Genomic DNA, 20,322 nt, shown 5'->3' with positions numbered 1-20,322 from the left:
AAGTTGTAATTTCACTGCTTCTCCAGCCCGCGGCCGCAGCGCCTTCTCCCAGGTGGACGAGCGCTGAATGTCTAACGTAACCAGGCAAGGAGAAGAGCCAACCTCCCTCCGCTGCCGCGTCATGCTTTTACACGGCAACAGATCTGCCAGCGGGGCAGCCCCAGCTCCGAAAGCGGCTGGTCCCCGCTCTCCCTCCGAACGAGCCGGGCTCGGAGACGCTCGGCTCCAGGGCAAGGCCCATTCTTGCTGTAGCAACGGGCGGGGCAGATGCCCCCGGGTCTGTTGCAGGGGACTGGGTGATAGCTAGGGGCGGGCTGGGCACCGGGGGCTCCCCGGCGGGGTGGGGGGAGCTCCCCTTTATAGGAACAATTAACCAAGGTTTCCAACCCCCAGCCTGGGGGTGGGGGGGGAGCGCTCCCGGGGCTGCAGCAGGAGGGCGGCGGCGGCAAAGCACCACCCCACCCCCTGTGCCGGAGGCTGCCGCGTGGGCGGCCCCCCTCAGCCACGCGCGGCTGCACGGAACGAGCTGCCCCGCCACGGGAGAGGGGCGGGCGTCGGCTGCGGCTGCTGCCGCCAGGGCTGCCCTAGGAGCAGAGCCGCGGCCCAGCCGGGGGGTCCCCACCGAGCCCCCGCGCGGGGCGGGAAGCGCCCCCCAGCGGCCGGCAAGGCGGGAGGGCGGCGCGTTCGCGTTCGCCGGGGCCCAGCTCCAGGCCTGAGGGCAGTCGGCCTCCTGCCCCCGGGGGCAGCGCAGCGCAGCCGGCGGCCCCCGTTCCCGCTTCGCCCCGCTAGGTGGCGCCCCGAGCTCGGTTGCCGGGCGCCAGAGCGGCCGCAGCGGGAGGCTGCCCCGTTAGCTCGGCTGTAGCTGCCGGGCGCATCCGGGCAGCCGGGCTGGGGGAAGCGCTCGGGCGGCGCTCGCTGGGCAGCCGCCGGGCCTGGGCCGGGAGGAGCCGGGGCTGCCATGAGCGCAGGCGGGGGCCGGGAGGAGGGAGCCGCCGCGATGCTGCAGCTGCTCCGCGAGCAACCGGAGCCCCAGGCGGAGGAGAGCGGGGCTGAGCGCTTCGCCCTCTGCCTGCCCCCTGGGGAGGAGGAGGTAGGCGCGGGCCGGCCGGTCTCAGCGGGGCGCGGAGGCAGTGGGGGCGTTAGCTTGCGGGGGTCCCTGGCAGCCTGGGGGCACTAGGGGGCTGGGTAGCGTGTGTGGGGCGTGGGGGGGGAAGGTTCCCCTGGTGCTCGGGGAGGATGTTGCGGGCACGTCCCTGCCTTTTCTTTGCCCCCCACTTTCAGCGGAGGGAGGGGAATAGCTCGCTCTGCGGCAGGCGTGGGAGGAGCGGAGGTGACTGAGGGTCGCTCCCCTCTGACCTGTAGCTCGCTCCCGCCCGATAGCGGGTGTGGATGTGATAAGGGGTGACTCTCTTCTGTGCCTTGGCGCCGGACCTTGTCCCCAGGCCAGGCAAGATGGTTAAACTTGTCCCCTGACGTGGGAAAATTCCCCCTGGATCATTGCTGCTCCTCCTATGCCAGCTCCTCTTCCTCGCCCCTTTGTTGGCAGTACAGTTCCCTGCTTATTTATTATCTAGGTCAGAGGTAGTGGTGTGGAGCCAGGTGATTCTTTAGGCTGCTCTAATTGTTCAAACGCTTCCCAAGCCAGAAAGTGTAGTATCCCCTGTCACCTCCCCTGTGTGCGTTTGTTTCAACCCCTGCCTTCCCCTCCCCTCCTCCTGCTCATCCCCTTTCATCTCCCCATGTGTTTTTCTCTGTACTGTGCATTTAACCAGGCTACTTAGCTGAGCCCACAGCTTTGAGATCTTTCCCCCCTGTACCTACTCAAGGTGTAAATCCATGCAGTTTCCCTGTCACCAAGATCCCCAAAGAATTTCCACACTCATTGTACCATTGAGACCAGTTATCAGATCCAGAATTTGATTAGCTGAATTCTTCAAAGCTGTTTAAGTGGACCAGGGGCAAGCATATTTTTAATAATACAACCTATAAACAAGAGTGGAGGGAATTTTGCCTAAAATGCAAAATGAGAAGTTCTGAAACTTGACTAGCTATCCACTTTTGGTGTTTTGTGCTATCAGACTCAGATTTAGAGCCATTTGTTATAGAAATAAGTTTTATTGCAGTGTTACTTAGAGTGTAAACTCTTTGGAGCAGGAACTCCATCTTTATCTGTCTTGCAACATAAGTAAATATATACATAATATAATAAATATAAACATAAACAACATAAGTAATACATAATAATATGTAAGACTAGAACAGGGGTTCTCAAATGTCATTGCGCCGTGATCCCCTTCTGACAACAAAAATTGTTACATGACCCCAGGAGGGGGAACTGAAGCCTGAGCCTGCCCAAGCCCTGCCACCCTGGGGGGAGGGGGCAGGGTGTCAAAGCCAAAGCCCCACTGCTCTGGGGGAGAAGGAGCCAAAGCCTAAGGGCTTCAGCCTCTGGCAGGGGCCTATAATCTGGGCCCCACTGCCCAAGGCTGAAGCCCTTAGGCTTCAGCCCAGACAGTGGGGCTCAGGCTTTGGCCTCGGTCCCTGGCCCCAGCAAGTCTAAACCAGCCCTGGTGACCCCATTAAAACAGGGTTGTGACCCACTTTGGGGTCCCAATCCACACTCTGAGAACCGCTGGACTATAATATTCACTATCCCACATTGAAATTGGCTACATCTTCCAAGTTGCAGCTGAGCACCCAGCCTGTTTGATCCTATAGGAATATTAAAAAACAACATATGAACTTTGTTATTTGTAACTTTCCGTCCTGCCTCTCCATGTGAAATTAACCACTTTTTTTAACACTGTTCTCTGTTTGCTCTTGCACACCCTTGTATCCTGTTCAATATAGATGATATGACAGAATAATCCAATCTCTATTTACAAATTAACTATGGCATGTGTGGGATATTCTTAAATGTTTCTTTCCAGGGGGCCTGCCCTTGCTAGCTCAGCTCTATGCTCTATCATCATCAGCAGCAAGAATTGAATTTAAACTTAAAACACCCAGTAAACACCAGCAACCATCTAAAACTCATGCTACTACTTATTAAAAAAATTAGAAGGAAAAGTTAATGTACAACATATGCAATCTTCTTCATGGAGAAGATATCTTTAAATTATGTTCATTGACTGGTCATGATAATTGAAACATCTGAGGCTGGATGAAGAACGAACCTATAGAAGCATGACAAAGGCATTGTGGAGTCCAGAAGAACATTTAACAAACTCAAAGTTACATCACAGTCTAAGTTGTGACTGCTAGGCCCATGCTCCATGGGAGTAAATAACTTTATCTGGTCCAAATATATCCTCTAGAGTTGCAAGAGACTCTGATTTATTTTTTGTTTTGATCTAAAGATATCTATTTGTCTCATTTACAAAATTCCGTGCTCTTGTTTCCTGTTATGTTTTGAATGTTTCCCCTCTCCCTCTCTACTGTTTTCTTCTTGTAATATCCTGAACCTGACATTGGAGGGCATCTTACTGAAGAATCAGTTAATTTCAAGAAATATTGGAATGTTTCTGTGTGCACTTGCAGTATTTTTTAGAGATGTGTAGTTCTTCAGTTCAATTATTTTGAAGAGTCATCTGTTTCATTTGGTCTCCATTAACTTCCCAGGGAGTCCTTCAGGTTCTGACAAAGGAAGTTTAACTTTTGAGTGGGAGATAAGAACTTGGAGGAAAACCTTGTAGAAGAAACTTGATATTGTTTCTTAATATTCCCTATTGTAAATTAATATTAGTGATATTGCCTGCTGTAACAAATTAACATGGCACTTTACTTACATTCCCTGCCCTGAAATGGTTACAGGCTAAGATACACCAGATCCAGGACAGCAGTTTGTGTAAAGGAGGGAGTGGTTACTGGTGTGGAGAGTAAGGAAGGTAGGTTTCCTGAAGAGGAGTGTTTTAAAGAAGAGATAGAGAGGACTCTTGAAGCACAAGAACTAGAAAATGGCGCAGGGATGAATAGGGGCATAATGTTGAACCTGGGAGTAAATGAATGATGCTAAGGCAGGTCTGAGATTATATAGGACTTTGAAGGAGAGGAGGAGGAGTTTGAACTTGGTGTGGTGAGAAACAGGAAGCCAGTGCAGGGGTTCACAGGGGAGTGGTAAGAGAGGAAAGTGGCTTTAAATAGGTGGGAGAAGGGCAGAGAAGAGAGAACCAAGTTGCAGAAAATGTGGCAGGCCTTGTGTTGTGGTCAGTGGTTTTGCATGAAGGAATAAACAGAAAGGAAAACTCTCAAGGCCAGACCCCACATGTATTTTTTTCATCTTAAGTTGAGAAGTGAAATAGTGATTGTTTTCATTTCACTTTTATTTCTTTACAACAAAAAGCATTGAGAACTTCAGAGGTCTTTATTAATTAAACACTTCAAGTTAAATATGACTGCAGTCCCAAAAGGGGACAGAGGCGGACTAATGCCAACCTGAACTGGTGCTCTTGGTGCCTTAAAGGATCAAATGCCACCCTGTGTTGTTTTCATAGCTCTGAAATTTTCTGAGTGGGTTTTCTCTCAGACCCTTAATGCTGAGATGCTTCAGGTGTCTGTCATATAAATGTGATAATTTCTGTAATCACCTGAAAGGAGCTTGTTGCAGTCTGCTCAGTAAGTGCTTAATTACAGGTGATTGAAAACGAGTGTGATTTATGCTGCAGTTTGTTATAGGCCCCTCTGAGCCTTTACAGAAAGTGCAGTAAATACATAATTAGGGGCTCAGTCTACTTTTCCCTGTTTTCACAATTGCTATGAAACAGTTGAACACATGCAGCTGAGTCCAGTGTAAAAACAGGATGTTGGCTTTGTCTAAGCCTGCTTTGCCATCCCATTGGGGTATTTTAAAAAGACAGTGTCAAGTAATCTCTTAGAGTTTTTATCTCTTCTCTTTTTTTTATTTTTATTATGCCCTCATATGGAGTGCACAATGGTAACTAATGCTTCCAACAGTAAAGCATTAAATAATGTCAGTCTGGCTGGAATTGGCTTAAGCTATTTTTTAATGAACATAAACATCACTCCTGTCCTGTATCCTTTCTTATTCCAGTCCTTGTGACCAAAGACTGCCGATCATGGGAGGGTTAGTGATGTTGACAAATGCCCTCTCCTTGTGTGCCTGGTAGACTTTGGGCTGGTCTACATGACCTCTTAAGTCGATGTAATTTACGTTGCTCAGGGGGTGGGAAAAGACACCACCCTGAGCAACGTAAATTCCATTGACTTAAGCGCTGTCCAAACCATGCTAGGTCGGCGGGAGACGCTTTCCCGCCGACATAGCTTCTGTTTCTCGCAGAGGTGGAGTCATTCTTCAACAGATGCGCTACAGCGGTGCAGAGGCGCCTGTGTAGCACGGTAGTGTAGACATGCCCTTAGTCAAAGCAGGACAGGAGCCAAATGCAGTTTCAGTCCATGGATGCAGCTTCCACTGAAGTTGGTGGAATGACACATACTTTGCTTTCGCTGTGTCTCAGTTGCTAGTGTGTTAATCATTACTGCTTATACTGTAAAATGTACTGTTTGCAAAAAGGCTAGAAATTGTGTGGCCCCATCATTCCTGGTAAGCTATAACTTGATGCATGCTGGGAAAAATAGCTGAGTGTGACTTTTTTGAATCCCTTACAGGGCTTCAGTACAAGAAACAAAAATTCTCAGGAATTAAACGCACACACATATCCACATGCTAAACGTGTCCTTTAGTAGTGTGAGCTCACGGGGAACAGTTGTAGTCTTTATTTGAAGAAAGTAAATTGTGTTTTTTTCCCCCAGCAGTGGTCTTCTCCAGTGCTATCATGTACAGTGCCTGCCAAGGGGGAACATTTCTCCCCTCTCTTCTGGAATAGGGAGTAGGGACTCAGGTTCCACCTCATTGTGGTAAAAGTTATAAGTATGCTAGGGAATTGCACTTACCTTCTGATGGACATGATGGGCCAGATCATCAGCAGGTGTAAATTGACATAGCTCCCCTGACATAATTATGCCAGTTTACAACAGCTGAAAATCTGTTCTGGTAAGTCTTAGAGAGATAAGATGGGTGGGGTAATATTTTTTATTGGACCAATTTCTGTTGGGGTGAGAAACAAGCTTTCAAGCCACACACAGAGCTCTTTTTCAGGGCTACACTGCATACTGATAAGTCTTGTTAAGTTGGAATCTTCACCATGATTCTTCAAAGAGTCCACAGGGCTGTGACGACTCTTGGAGAGTCTCCTCCTATCGAAAAGGGAAGGAGACAGAGGGTGTAGTATATTAATATTTTTAATCTCTGTCTGCAGCTGGACAGAAGATCCTTCTGATTGAGACAACTACCATTTAGACATTTAGGGCCAGGTTTTAGCATTCTGTGGGCAAAACTTGTATGTGCAAATAGCGTGATAGCCTATGCTATCAGAGACTTCACACACAGTTCAGGAAATCTAGGCCTTGATGCGTGACTATAATTAAATGGCTACTTGATGTTACGTGACTGTGTCACAGATTTACAAGTAGTAACTATAAGCGCACACTCGGTAATTGCTCAAACAGATGATTTATCTATTTGCATGTGCAATTGTCATCCACAACCATGCAAATCACATTAGGAAATAAAGTGTACAAATCTGCAAGTGCATTTCTGAGACTTCCTGCCCATATTTATGTGTGCATGTAGATAGGGCCATGTGATATTAATGGGAGTTATGCACTTAAATCTTTCCTACTGTGCTTTGAAAATGCAGGGTGCCTCTCTCATGAATCAAGTTATTAGCTTATGAGGAGAGAGAGCTTTTGCTGCTGGCAGTGCTGCAAGGCTGTGGAATGGTAAAGCTCCATTCTGTAATCTTGTATATCTTCCTCAAAATTCCCTCCTGAATTTGGATTCCATGATCTTTATTACTGGTGGCACTTTCTCAAGTGGATAAAAAACAGCTTGGTTTCCAGACACCAGGTGAAGCCTGTAAGTGCTGAGACTTAGAAAATTTCTGCCCTGACTTGTAAACTGAGCAAATCTGATCATTAAATAAATTGGTGAGGAAAAAGTATTTAGAGCATTCAAGATGCTGTTGTTATTGTATTATTTTATATATTATATGTTTATATTGCAGTAATACCTAGAGGCCTTGATCAGAATCAGGACCCCTTTGTCCTAGGTGCTGTACAAGCACAGAAGACGACATCGTTTCAGGCCCAAAGTAAAGTGTTTGCCACCTAAGAAGGCAAGCAATATACAGAGGGTGAAGGAGGGATGCAATCAAACATACGGGCTTATGTGTACATTTGCTTTTTATATATAAATACGTAAATATTGTTTGTCTCCAACTGCCTCTAGATGTCATTAGCCAGCTGGCTACTTGTCTCCTTTGTACAGGCACTCTTCTGACTGTTGCTGAGGCTTTCTAAAGATAGCCAAATTTCCTTCCATTCTTCCTTCCTGTTACAGTGCTTGGTCTATGAAGGAGGTGGAAACTCTAGGGACAAGGTTAAGCATATCAAAGACCTATAAAAAAAATGGGGATATTTGCATCTCATTTATTGTGGCCTTTAAACTTTAGCCTTCCCTTCAAAGCAGTAACATCTTAAGAATAAAGCAATTGTAGAACCTACAAGATGCATCTAACAAAAGAAACACGTGATCTTATTAGTAGCACGAGTCCTGCTTGTTTTCCCTGGCCTTGCTTGCCAAATGCTTATCTTCTGTTGTCATGCAATCTGGTCTTCTTCCTGTTGAAGTCCTTGGCAAAACTTCCACTGATGCCAATGGGAGGGGAATCAGAGCCCTTAGAAAGTAAGCTAAAGTAGGGATTCTGTCTCTCCTTTGCCAGGCCTGTTTATGGTGTTGTATGAGCAATACACTTATTTCATAGAATTGTGGAAACGTAAGGCTGGAAGAGACCTAACAAGTCATTATGTCCAGCCTATGCTGAGGCAGGACCAGATAAACCTAGATCATGCCTGACGGATGTTTGTCCAACCTGTTCTTAAAAACCTACAATGATGAGGATTCCGCAACCTCCCTTGAAAGTCTATTCCAGAACTTAACTATCCCTACAGTTAGAAAGTTTTTCCTAATATCTAACCTAAATCTCCCTTGCTGCAGATTAAGCCCATTACTTCTTGTCCTACCTTCAATTGTTCTCCATGTCTACTGATCACAGTCTTCTTTATAATAGCCCTTAACATATCTGAAGATTGTTATCAGGTCCTCTCTCAGTTGTCTTTTCTCAGACTAAACATGCTCAGGTTTTTTTTTTTTTAAACCTTGCCTCATTGGTTAGTGAAATAAAACTAATAAGTTTTTGGCGGAACTTCATATACAATATCTGACCAAGAATCCACACCACTCAGTAAATGGTACATATATATTTCCTGTGCAAACACACACTGCATCCAGTCCCCCCTCTGGTAATATTGCCATGGCTGAGTTCTTTTGCCAAAGCTTTGGTCTCACCAGCTAGGTAGATGTATGAGTCTTAGATTCCTTTCATAAACTTGAGCAGGTGCCTGAGATGTCTCCTGCTGGTTTAGTACCACAGACTCACTGCGTGCTCTAAGGCAAGTCATTCTGCTACTCTGTGGCTCAGTTTAACCATCTGTAAAATGGAGGTGGTGTTTGAAGCTTAGTTTCTTAATGTTTGCAAAGAGTGAAATGTCACTGAGGTGCAAAATATTAGCACTATTAATACGTGTGTTTGCAGGTTAAATTGATCTTGTTCCATTTGTGCAGTTTATTGTGGTGTTGCTGCTCTTGTGAAAACAGATGTCCGGTAACGGATTATGTCCTGCCTCCATGTGTTTGGTGCCTTGTTCTGCTCCTCCCCTCCACCCATTTTGTGATTTCATGGTTTTCCCTTCCTGGCCTCTGAGTGTTGCTCTCCTGAACTTTCCCCCTCCTACTCCTCCTTAGCTGCAGTTGCTGCCCTTGCATTCCATCCAGACTGCGTTCTCTTTCCTTAGCCACTGATCTGCTCCTGCCTTCTGTAGTAATCTTGCTGTAGCTGCGTAAAGACATCTCATTAGTTCACGGGTTCTCAGATGGGGGGGGGGAGGGTCGGGTCATGACACCCTATCCTTTCCTTGTTGCTAAATTGGAGGGGTCCTGCTATAGAATAGGTTGAGAAATACTGCAATAGTATTTATTTGCTTTATTAATTATGTCTTTTGCAATAGTGCCTAGGAGCCCCAGTCATGGGAAGTGAATTTACCTTACACACTTTTAGTTTTTAGTGTGAATGGGGTCAAAATCTTTAATCCAGAGTGTGTTGTAATTTTCTGCTGCTAAGATTATACAGTTGACCTTTTCTCTTTGGCTCATCCACATGTGCAACGAGCGAGCTGGTGCTGCCTAAATATCATCCTCACTACATAAGAAGCAAGTTTCCTATCCATGTCTGGATATCACTCAAACTATTCATTCACAAGTATTTTAAACAATGTGAATCTTTGTTCACTGGGGTGAAATGCAGATACCCCCTTCCTTCCCAACCCTTGGGGTTTAGGAGGCGATAGAATCCAGTCCCTACAACCTGCAAGAAGGCTGTAGTCTGGAATAGTGTCCACAGTTTACAAGGAGGGTTGTTCCACTGAATGCATGTAGTCCTGTGGTCTCTCCTTGGGCTACTTCCAGTGGCAGCCCTTCCCCGAGTACTGAGAATGCAGAGTTGATGTTTGTGCAGTGCTTGTCTTTCCTTTCTTCCTCTCCCCCACGCTTCTGGCATTAGGCTTTCCCCCTTCCTTCCATGTAATCTTATCACTGTTGGTGCAGGACTTGTCTCCTCTGCAACTCCTGACATCTGGAACAGACTCCCTGCCTCACTGTGCTGCTGTGACTGTTTCACTATCAATCTCAACTGCAAATTGCTTTTATGCTTCTGAAGTCCTTTGACCCTTTGCTGGGATATTGAGTCTAACTATGTGAAGTATTTCGATTGTATTGTTTGTACAAATGACACTTTGCAAAGTAAAACTGGATGATGAATTGCATGGCATGGAACCCACCTTCAGTCCATTCAAAACATAACCTCCAAGATCATCTTCCTTGCCTATTTCCTTGACCACATCACACCCTTTCATTGGCACCTGCTCCTCCACTGTATCAAGTTCAAGCTACTGTATTTTATTCTATTAATAAAAACAAAGTTTGTACTCCACCAAGCTGTGCATAAGCCCTCACTAAGAAACGTCATTGTTATTACCCCATCCCTCCTCCTCCAACCCCCTCTCTTCCATCTTGTACCTTTCCTTTATTATGTAACATCTGATATTAGCATGTAAGCTCCCTGGGACAGGGATTTTCTTATCTGTATTGGGAGGCACTGGTACCCTGCTGAGTGCTGTATTGATATCTACCCAATCTAAAGCGCATTTTGGCAACTTAGATTCATCTTCTTTTATCCAGGCAAAATAATAGTAAATTTAGGATAAAAGCTGAAGAAATCATTGTTAGTATGAGTTGGAATGATGAAGGACCTTACTTAGACACCTTTACTCTTGTTTCTCTCTTTAGTTGGCTTTCTCAATGAACATTTAAGCAAACTAACCTTAACAAATGGGATAATTTCCCTTTGATCTGTAAAACTTTCTTCAGTTGCAGTATTTTCATGCTGTGGATTGTGTGGGGAGAGCTGAGGCCAAGTTAGAAATCACGTGTTCACTGCATGTCCCAGTCAGAGGCAGAAGGTTGGATCCAGGATTCAAAAACTGATTAAAGTTGAGGGACAAATTATACTGTAAATATACCTTTTCTGTTTACAATCTCTCTATTTTTAATATCCCAATGATTTAATTTATTTTTGAAAATATGACCAGAATGAATTTTCAGGCTATGGATAGTTCTGTCTGCCTTATAGGTCACACCACTTTACTGAGATCTTCTATTATCACAGCTTTTTACTGCCAGATTTCCTATAAATAGCAACAATTCGGCAGGTTTCCTGTCTCTCTGCAGACAGAGGGTATGTTGAAGGTCTTTGCTTCAGACAGCCACACGTGCAACTCTTCTGTTGAGATCTGCAGTATTTCTGAATTTTTGCTTCATCCTTGATAAATTTATGAGAAAACAGTAAAGCGACCCTCCCGAAAAATTTATTCCAAGAATTTTTGGCTTTTCTTCAAGTGAGTTGTGCATTAATATATTCAAAGTGTTTTTTTCTAGGTATGTTGTAGGTCTTTTAATGGATTTAAAAAAAAATTCTGTCAGTAAAAATAACATGGGCTATAACAGGTGTTTTGAGTTTTAAATCACACTTTGGTATTATTTGTATCCAAGTGTTAGTGGTGGTTTTGGAATGGAATGATTTATTCTCTCTTTGAAACACAGGCAGAGCTTTTAAACAGTAAGGGCTGTTCCTGCAACGAGCCATCTCTGGGTGAACTGCCATTAAAATCAAGTGGGGTGATACAGAGAACTTATTGCAGGTTCAGGACCTTAAAACACCTATTACATGTGCAATGGAGACATCTTAGATAGTGGTGTACCCAGAAGATGCCAGGCTTGGAAGAGAATCTGGCTGATTGCAGTGTTGCCAGCTCTTATGTCATTATCTCAAGTCTTTTTATTTTTGGAGCTTTTCATGAAGCCCCAGTTCCTGGAATCTTGTTATATAAGAGATCTTACTTTTTTTTTTATAAATGAAAGTCAAGGTAAGTATCAGGCCCTCCTGACTGAGGAAGTAAGTTTTTGAAAACATGAAACCCAAAAGCTCAAAAAGTGGATTATAAAAAGAACCTAAAATTATTTAAAATCTCATGATTTTTAGAACAATCCCATGATTTTGGGCACCCAACTCATGATTTTTGAACTCTTGGATTTGGCTATACTGTGGTTGCTTGAAAATTCCTCAGGTTGACCTAGATTCTGTATTTCCGAGCAGGAAAGAACGATGTACCATATCTTATGGATAACCTGAAATCAAAACACTTCCTTCCATTCCCAGACTTAGCTTTTGACAAATAAACATACTTTTGATCAAAACAGGATTTGGCTCACATTGTTGTTCATTCTGAGAAGGCTGCGCTGCCTTTAATTCACAGAAGCAACTAAATACATACGTATGTACATATAATATATTTGTTTTTCAGGTAAAAGAAGTGGAAGAAACCATAGAAGAGATGTTAATACGGCTGGATGAGTTCTGTGGCATGACTGATGTGGTATGTGTTTAGCTTATAACTCTGATTCATCCCTACTGACACTATTATCAGCTCTCTCCAGTAGGTTTCTGAGGAGGCCATGTTGGTAGTGATTTGAAACCATGCAGTTCAAACAGGGCAGCAGTCAGCAGTGGGGAGGGGAAAAAAACACACACAAGTATTTCCTGAGGCAGCCATCTTGATAACTCTTCCATCCCCTGAGATGGTTTTATTACACAAAGCAGTGACGGTTGAGCCACAAGGTGGCAGTCTCGTGCATTAATATTTAAGACCCTAGAATGGAGCACTATATTTAACTTTCACAAGCTCCATACAGTTCACTGTACAGGCATCTAGGAGATCTCCTGATCTGCTGTTCTTTGTACACGTGAAAGCACAACACGCATAACTTTTACTTTTTGCTTTTTTTTTTTTTAGTCCTTTCCCCAGCTTGGTTAGTATCATGCTATATTTTCCCCTCTAGATATAGTAAAATAAACCCTAATGACATACCGGAGAATTGAATGGGTTTTTTTCAGAAGACTTTATTTCTCTTGGGAAGCTTCCCTTTATTTAAGAGGAGTTTTATGGAAAATTCTTCAAAGACTCCATGCTCTAGTAGTGTCTCAATATTTGGATCACTTCCAGGGCGTGGTACCAGGCTGGCTCATGTGGGCATCATTTATTTAATATTATTACTTTTTGCATTGTGGTAGCAGCTAGAGGCCCTGGAGGCCTGGTTTTGTGCTAGGTGCTGCACAGACATAACAAAACCAATCCCTGCTCCAAAGAGCTTGCCGTCCACGTGTAAGGTGAGAGACAACAGGGATGGGTGCAACAGACAAACTGGGGGAGCGCAAAGTAACACAGGGGTGATTATGCTTGTGTGATGAGCAGCAGTTGTACCATACAAGCTCCCCAGTGATTGTCAGTCCCTAATCATTTGTGATGAACTTGAGAACAGCAGGAGAATGGATGAGATACAGTTGGACCAAGGAACGATATTGCTTTGCTGCTCTGTGGTCTCCTACACAGAGAGATCCAGCTGCATGCAGGCTAATTGGAGGTGGTGTTCACGATAAAGAAAATGTCATTTTTCAGACAACTTTACCTCTTCCTTCCTCCCCCTAATGTGGAAGAGTTCAAACTGGCTAGGGCAATCCAAAGCTACAGCGTGCGTCTTCCTTACACATTAGAGGGTAGGACACTATTTCAGGGGTTCTCTTACAGTTTCATAGTGTGGACCATGTCTGAATAGAGGGATTGTCTTCCTTCCTGTTCCCTAATATGCATACCATCTCCCCATCTGTTAGCAGCCACACACATTCCTCCTCCCTACTCACTTGCACTACTGCATACATCCCTGTGGCAATTACATCAGTTGTTTACATGGGAAAGCGATATTGAGTAAGTATTAAATGTACCTGCTGGTGTTTTTATATCAAATGAAATGAAGGACAACCAAAGAAATAGTCCATCTCTCATCTGGATTTGTCCTATGGGGGATTTTCATTAAAGCTTCTGTAAGCATTGGGTCCTTCTGCCTGTTGGTCAGGAGCACACCTGACGCTGTTGGCTGCATCCTGTAGGAAATCATAGCTTCCTCAGGTGAGGGGTCTGTGAGCTTTCAGAGCTCCCATGAGACTTTCTGTCTTTCCAACCTCCTCTACAGCAAACACTAACCTAGTTTCCATGTTTCATCTTTGCTTTACTCATGAAAACATTTTTCCACAACCTGCAGGCTATGAATAATTAGCTTGTATACAGATGATTGACCTTATCTGGGAATATCAAAGAGCACTTCATGTGCTGGTTTTGTGCCTTGCAATGCAGTACCTGCAGTGACAGGTTCCTTGCAACTGCACATTAAACGGTGTCTGAGAATCTGATATCATGTAATCTTTGGATTGACTCCAATTTTTGTATTTAACAATAATTTGGCCTTTTGACATGCCAACAAGAGGCAAGGGGAATTTTTTGTGTGTTTCAATCAGGTGTTCCATAAAGCATTTACATAAGGGTAATTTTTTTTTCTGCTTTGAGCATGCTGCTTGTCCTCACCAGTAAGTGCTCTTGACACACAGGTTCTAATAGTAAAGTAGTACGAGGCGTGGATCCAGCCATAGGAAGACGTAGTGTATGAGAGCTTCCATGTTCGGACCACAGATGGTGTACCTTGGGAGGTATAGTACTTTAACCAAGAAAATGGAACTCTTCTGTTTATCTGTAGAACAGGTAACATGGGCAGAGCAGCGTTCTCATAACAACATTTTTGGTGGCCTGAGAGTGTGGCCAGTCTCTCTATCCTTGCCTCCTGTGGCCCTTCAGCGAGAACCTGCCTCAGGGATGGTGGGTCGGGAACTCGCCGGACACCTGTGGAGTCCCAGGCTCCCGGTGCCCTGGCCAAGCAGGAGCGGGAGAGCTGCCCTGGGGAGCATCCCAACAACCAAATACCATCGCCGCCTCCGGCGCTGTGCACACTAGCCCCACGTGTCTCCAGAGGTGCTACCTGGAGCCCCCGAGGAGGCTGCGTGGTACAGGGCACCGATCCCTGCTGGCAGTGACAGCACAAACACCAATGCAGCACATCTCGCTGCCCTTGGTAACAGCTATTTAAGAGCAACAGCTGGGTGCTGCAGGGAGAGGCTGCCACTTTGTGGCCCCCCCCGCTCCCCCACCAATCTCCACCCATGCTTCGGAGGCTGTCGTGGCAGCAAAAACAATCTGCTGGTGGCCGCAGTTGAGAAACGCACGTTTCATTGTTCTTCAGCTCTGCCTTGAACACATCGCGGTGGAGGGTTAGACAGTGTTTGGCCTCCCTCGGAGACTGCCAGCATGGGTGCCAATTGTGGAGCTGTTTTTTCAAATGTAGCACATGGACTTGGACCTAGCAAATTAATTTCACAAAAGCCACTAATTTCACAGCAAGCCAAGTATAATTAACAAGTTCTGAGCTGGTCCAGATTTGAATTAGTGAAATGTTGATATCCTATAAACAATCTAATTCTACTCTTTTCATTTTCTTCTTCTCATTGCTGGGGTCTTTATACTTGCTGCTCTTCTCTCCTCTTAAAAACAACCCCTCTGCCCCACTACCTACTAGCTTAGTCAGATGTGAAAATTCACAACTTTGCTCTGATTTCTAATCCGTGAAGGGAATGCATGGACATCTGGACATCTCTGCTGGTGTAATCTCTTGTAATGGGATATTTCCCATCAAGTAGAATATCTATTACGGTCCTCCAGAGCTGGATAATCTTTCCTAGAAATAAAGTACAGACACTGAGATGTCAGCACATGGGAGGCTCTGAAAGCAGAATACCCCAAAAGGGATGTGAGATGTTATAGCTGTATCTTTTCTCTATTTTATTGCACCCACTTGTCTTTTTAGACCAGTGATACTCAGACTGAGGCTCAGGAGCTACAAGTGGCTCTTCAGTGTGTCTTCTGCAGCACGTGATATTAAAACACTGTGTGATATAATTATTAACCAGTCTAAACTATTAACCAATCAGGATGCTTTTACTATGTTATTAACCAATGGTAGAACACTTGGTCAGTCATTTTGCTGTGAGAATAATATATGTAAGTATATATAAAAAAAATAAATGAAACGAATTCACACGACTGTGGCTCTTTTGGGTAATGATGATTGCTAATTTGGCTGCGGAACCACTGAGATCTGAGTATCACTGGTTTAGACAGCTCTGTGCTGTGTTTAACCCTTCGTACATGACAATGGCCACATAAAGTGTTATATTAAAAAATAAAGTGAATAAATCATGAATGGCATGATGCACTTGAAGATTTTTGGATCAGGCTTAGGCTTAGAGGAGATTTCAGTGCTGTCTTAGCTTATGTGCTACTGAAGGTAGTTTTGTCCCTCATTGGGTACAAATCCTGAGTTCTTCACAGAGCTCTTCTTGCAGACAGCTTTGCATTTTGTTCAAATTTCATTTGACTTTGTTCTCCACCCCACCCATTTCTAAGGATGCAGACTCCCGTCGTTAATTCTTTTGTCTTTCTCATTGTGTGCATTGGTTCAGTATTGCATTACAGTCCACAGCAAACATTATCTTTAGGTGTATTTGTCTAACTGTATACCAGATCCATCTAGCTAATAAATATCAAGAGTTCTATAATATGTTTTCAGTTGAGGTAAGAGGTTTTGTTTATTGTGTGTAATCTCTGAGGATCTTGGCTTCTGTTTTTCAATAAATGACACCACAGTAAAGCATGTGCTAAAATTCTATAACTAAAGATTCGTAAGACAGAAATCTTATTTTGCCATTTCAATTGTGTTTTCATTGTTGAATTGTGATGAATTTGTTTTTTAATGAGCATATTAGGCACACAACTGTGCACTCACAATTTGTGTCTAAAGTGCTCAGGCCATTACCATGATGTTACCCAAAATTTTGTGAGATCGTGTGCAATTGGCTAATTGTGCATAGCTGCACACAATCACCTGGTTTAGCAGCACAGCAGTGGTAACTCTGCATGCAAATTAGGTGTGTGATTCAAAGACTCTAGGCATGAATTTGAGGTAGGCTTGAATTCCAGCTAGAATCTTGCTGGCATGGTGTTGGTTTTTAACCTATAAAACCTAGATGTTTTGGAACCTTGTTATGTGACAGATTCCCCGCTCCAACAACATCCTGCCGTCTCCCCCCCCCCCCCCCCGCCCTACTGCCATATTTGAAATGTCAGGCTGGAATGTCCTTGATCTAAAAGAAAGGAAGTCCATTCTTTCTGTGTTTCTTTGTTAGGGTGGGGGCAACTTCTTTCAGAACTCACTCCCCTCATTGATCTTTCCAAACCTGCATTTGCTAACCTTTGCGGCAACATTTCCAAGCCCACCTTTGCTCTCTGTTTTTTCCAGCAATTTGGGAGAAAGTAAACTGAGGGCTGAAGTGGCTATGTTTATGGACAGTCCGTTTTGTGTTATTTTGTGTGTTTTAACCCACGGGTTGGGTGCCCAGAGCAGAGGACGGCAACCTACAGATATATCTTCTAATTTCAAATAAATACATCTCTGGGATTACCAGATTTTGGACATATTCTTTGACTTCCAGTTACTGTTCCAGCCACACACATGGATTCTGTTGTGTTGAATATCACTTCGTTTATTAACTCTAAGTTTGTTTAAAAATATTAATATATCAAAAATCTATCCATGTTTAATTGGCACCATTTAAATTCCAGTGTGTGCTTTGGTTCTAAGGTTCTGCCATTGGCACCGTTCTTATTTAACTGATGCTGCTAGAACTCTACTGCATGTTTTGGTTCTAAGGGTTTGACCTTGATACATAAGGCTCTTCCCTTCAAGGATGCCATTTGATGTGCAGCATTAGGTTTTGCTGTGTCTGGATATCTGTCCTACTTGGAGCTTGCATGCCATTTCTGGCTTGTGTTTTAGGTCTCCGTTATTACTCGGTTTACTCTCTATGTTAGGCTTTTGCTCTCAGTCTGTTCCCTCCCTGAGATTAGTCTTGCTGACTCGAATCGTTGTTAAACAAAGCTCAAAATGTTTTAATCTTCCAAGTTAACATAGCAAAGCTCAGTAATGGGAATGCAGATTTTCCCCAGGGACCATTGTGCTCTGGTACTTGTGCTGAGCACCCAGTTTAATCTTCAATAAGGTAAAGTATAACAAATTGCATGAAGGGGAAATTAATCTTGTTTTATCATGTGGAATTTCCAAACCACTCATGCTTTCTCTGGTTGGAAAAAGGTTACTATACCAAGAGAAGTACTTCCCTTCTTTGTTATGGGCTGACTCCTCTTGAACTCTTCTGTCGCTGTGGTTCTGCAGACTGCTGCAGAATGACTCTTCTTGAATCATATTTGCATATCATTTCCTTTCATCACTGACTGCTTGCTGGAAAATTTGCTCTCCTGCATCTTGTACTAGTGGTTTGTTTTTGCCCTCAGAGACAATTTAGATTTTATTCCATGGCTGCTTTGACCTTGCTGTAGCGATAATTTTTACCCTCACTGTACATGGTCTGAATAACTTCTTAGTTGTTTTGGCTACCTCCCCAAACTGTGTTTGTGTGTATTGTAGTTATCTAGTGGTAGGCTCTCTGAGTGGTTTCTCCCCAGCTCCTTTTTAACCAACACTGGAAAGCACTGTTTGCTGCCTTATCTTGGATAATACGAGGGTCAAGCAAATTAAATGACTTACCCCAAACTTGTCACCAATCAGTGTTTTGTAAATATTGTGTAGCAGAGTGTTCTATCTGCCCCTGGCCTAAAGGGCACTAACCAAACGATTCCCAGGCTCCTCTGTATTAACTGTCTCATTCTGTATTTTTGTTTAACAGAAATACCTTTCTTTTAAAAAGGGAAATGAGAGAATCTGGTTCCCTTTTGAGGGGATCTCACTGTCTGAGCTGGTTTTCTGTCAGATATAATGTGCACAATATGTTGTTCTTATCCAAGTGTGTACATATGGGTGCGTGTGTGGATGCATACCATCATACCAGACCAAATGGTAAGACATCGCACGCATAAGTGTTTATCCATACAAGGAAACGTCTTGATTTTAATTTGTCCACGTTACAAGTTGTGCCAGTATAACTATTTTGTTAAATCACACCCTTCACCAAAATAGTTACACTTAAAAGTTTTTCCAGTGTCCATCACCTCAGAAAGCACTGTGTAAGTTCCTTTCCTGTAGGCACGTTTAAATTGGGTTCTCAAGGAAAAGGGAAAATCTCAAAATGCACAGCAAACCCAGGGTCTGCCAGCACAGCTTCATTCCCTTTTCACCTCAGCTGAAAGACCCCAATTCCAATCTAGTCAGTTCCAATAAAACCTTGTTTGCCAGTGGTCTGAAAAGGGCCTGGGGGAGGAAAATATCCTCAGCCTCTGGGACAAAACGGCTGCCAGAAAATGCCTCTGGGGAAGGCTTCCCTGAGCTCCCAGAGCGAGGCAATTATAATTCTTGGCAGAGCCGTGACAGCCCACGGGTTATGTAAACCCTCCTCTGCTCCATCCCACTTAGGCCCAACAAGATTCCTTATATAAGTAGATCCAGACGCCCTCTTTGTTCCTTTGGTTCACGTGTTGCCACTGTGCGCCATTTATCTAATCTCATTGTTTGCTTGGGTGCTTTGCTGTTTTGTTTTTGTTAAATTAAGGCCTGAAGTTAACTGGAATTTCTTTAACACTCATATTCACTTAAAAGAAGCCACTTCTTTGCTGGATAGAAGTTAAAGCCTGTTGGAGAGAGTCCCATCAGGAGCCCTCTTCCACAGCACTGTTTCCTTTTGAATGAATGGCTTTGCAGCAGTTGTTTGGGGTGTCACTTGTTGTGTAAGGGCCCCTTATTTTTTGGTTCCTTTGCTGCTACCTTTGATGCTTCCATTGTTAATAATTTAGGAGGGGAGAAGTCAGCAGAAGCAGAGAAGCACTAATTACAGCCTCTTCACTGCTACTGTACAGTCTTTCTGGAAGTGCTTGCAATCTTTTTTATGGCAGAACCCGTTAGCACACAGAGAGGGGCAGGTTTGCTCGGATACTTTAAAATGAAACAAGCATCATACTTTTAAGAATATGCTGCTGCCTATACAAACCTCCACACTCTACTGGCTCAATCCAGCAGTCCTTACTTAGGCAAAACTCCCACTGATGACAGTTCGAGGTGCGGGGGGGCTCTGCCTGAGTAAGGATGCAGGGTCAGGTCCCTAATCTGCATAATAATAAAAGTGATTTGGCGCAGTGTACAATTTTGTAGAGTCATGTTCTAATATACTAGTCAGAAGTCATCATACATTAGATCTTAGAAGTGGAGAGCAGTAGGAATAGCTAAAGGAGTACTTGTGGCACCTTAGAGACTAACCAATTTATTTGAGCATGAGCTTTCGTGAGCTACAGCTCACTGCATCCGATGAAGTGAGCTGTAGCTCACGAAAGCTCATGCTCAAATAAATTGGTTAGTCTCTAAGGTGCCACAAGTACTCCTTTTCTTTTTGCAAAGACAGACTAACACGGCTGTTACTCTGAAACCTGTAGGAATAGCTGTTTCTCAATTCCTTCCTTATCCCTCACTTTATTTTGTATTCTCTGTTCTGCTTGCGGGCCCAAAATTGGAGGACAGGTATGGTATCTGACTAGTTCTCAATAAGCTAATCGCTTAAGGCTGTTTATATACCACTAACTTCACAGAACTCCAAATAAGGATCAGACATTTATATAGATGACGCCTCCAAA

At 44.0% G+C, this 20,322-nt stretch overlaps 1 protein-coding gene across 3 annotated transcripts in view; it reads left to right on the top strand.

The window, feature by feature from the left end:
- Positions 1 to 191: 191 nt before the first annotated feature.
- BCAS4 (breast carcinoma amplified sequence 4) overlaps positions 192 to 20,322 on the top strand; it is an 88,096-nt gene continuing 67,965 nt past the window's right edge. Inside the window, exons 1-2 of one of the 3 annotated variants that reach the window (XM_073309419.1) lie at positions 192 to 1,090; positions 12,055 to 12,126. In XM_073309419.1, coding sequence (XP_073165520.1) covers positions 959 to 1,090; positions 12,055 to 12,126 — 204 coding nt within the window. In that variant the 5' untranslated portion in view covers positions 192 to 958. The remainder of the gene's footprint in view (positions 1,091 to 12,054; positions 12,127 to 20,322) is intronic. The other 2 variants (XM_073309417.1, XM_073309418.1) reach the window with 2 other exon arrangements.

The sequence above is a fragment of the Lepidochelys kempii genome, chromosome 13 (genome assembly GCF_965140265.1).
Source record: "Lepidochelys kempii isolate rLepKem1 chromosome 13, rLepKem1.hap2, whole genome shotgun sequence".
In the NCBI taxonomy this organism is placed as follows: Eukaryota; Metazoa; Chordata; order Testudines; family Cheloniidae; genus Lepidochelys; species Lepidochelys kempii.
This window is presented reverse-complemented; position numbering and strand designations above follow the sequence as displayed.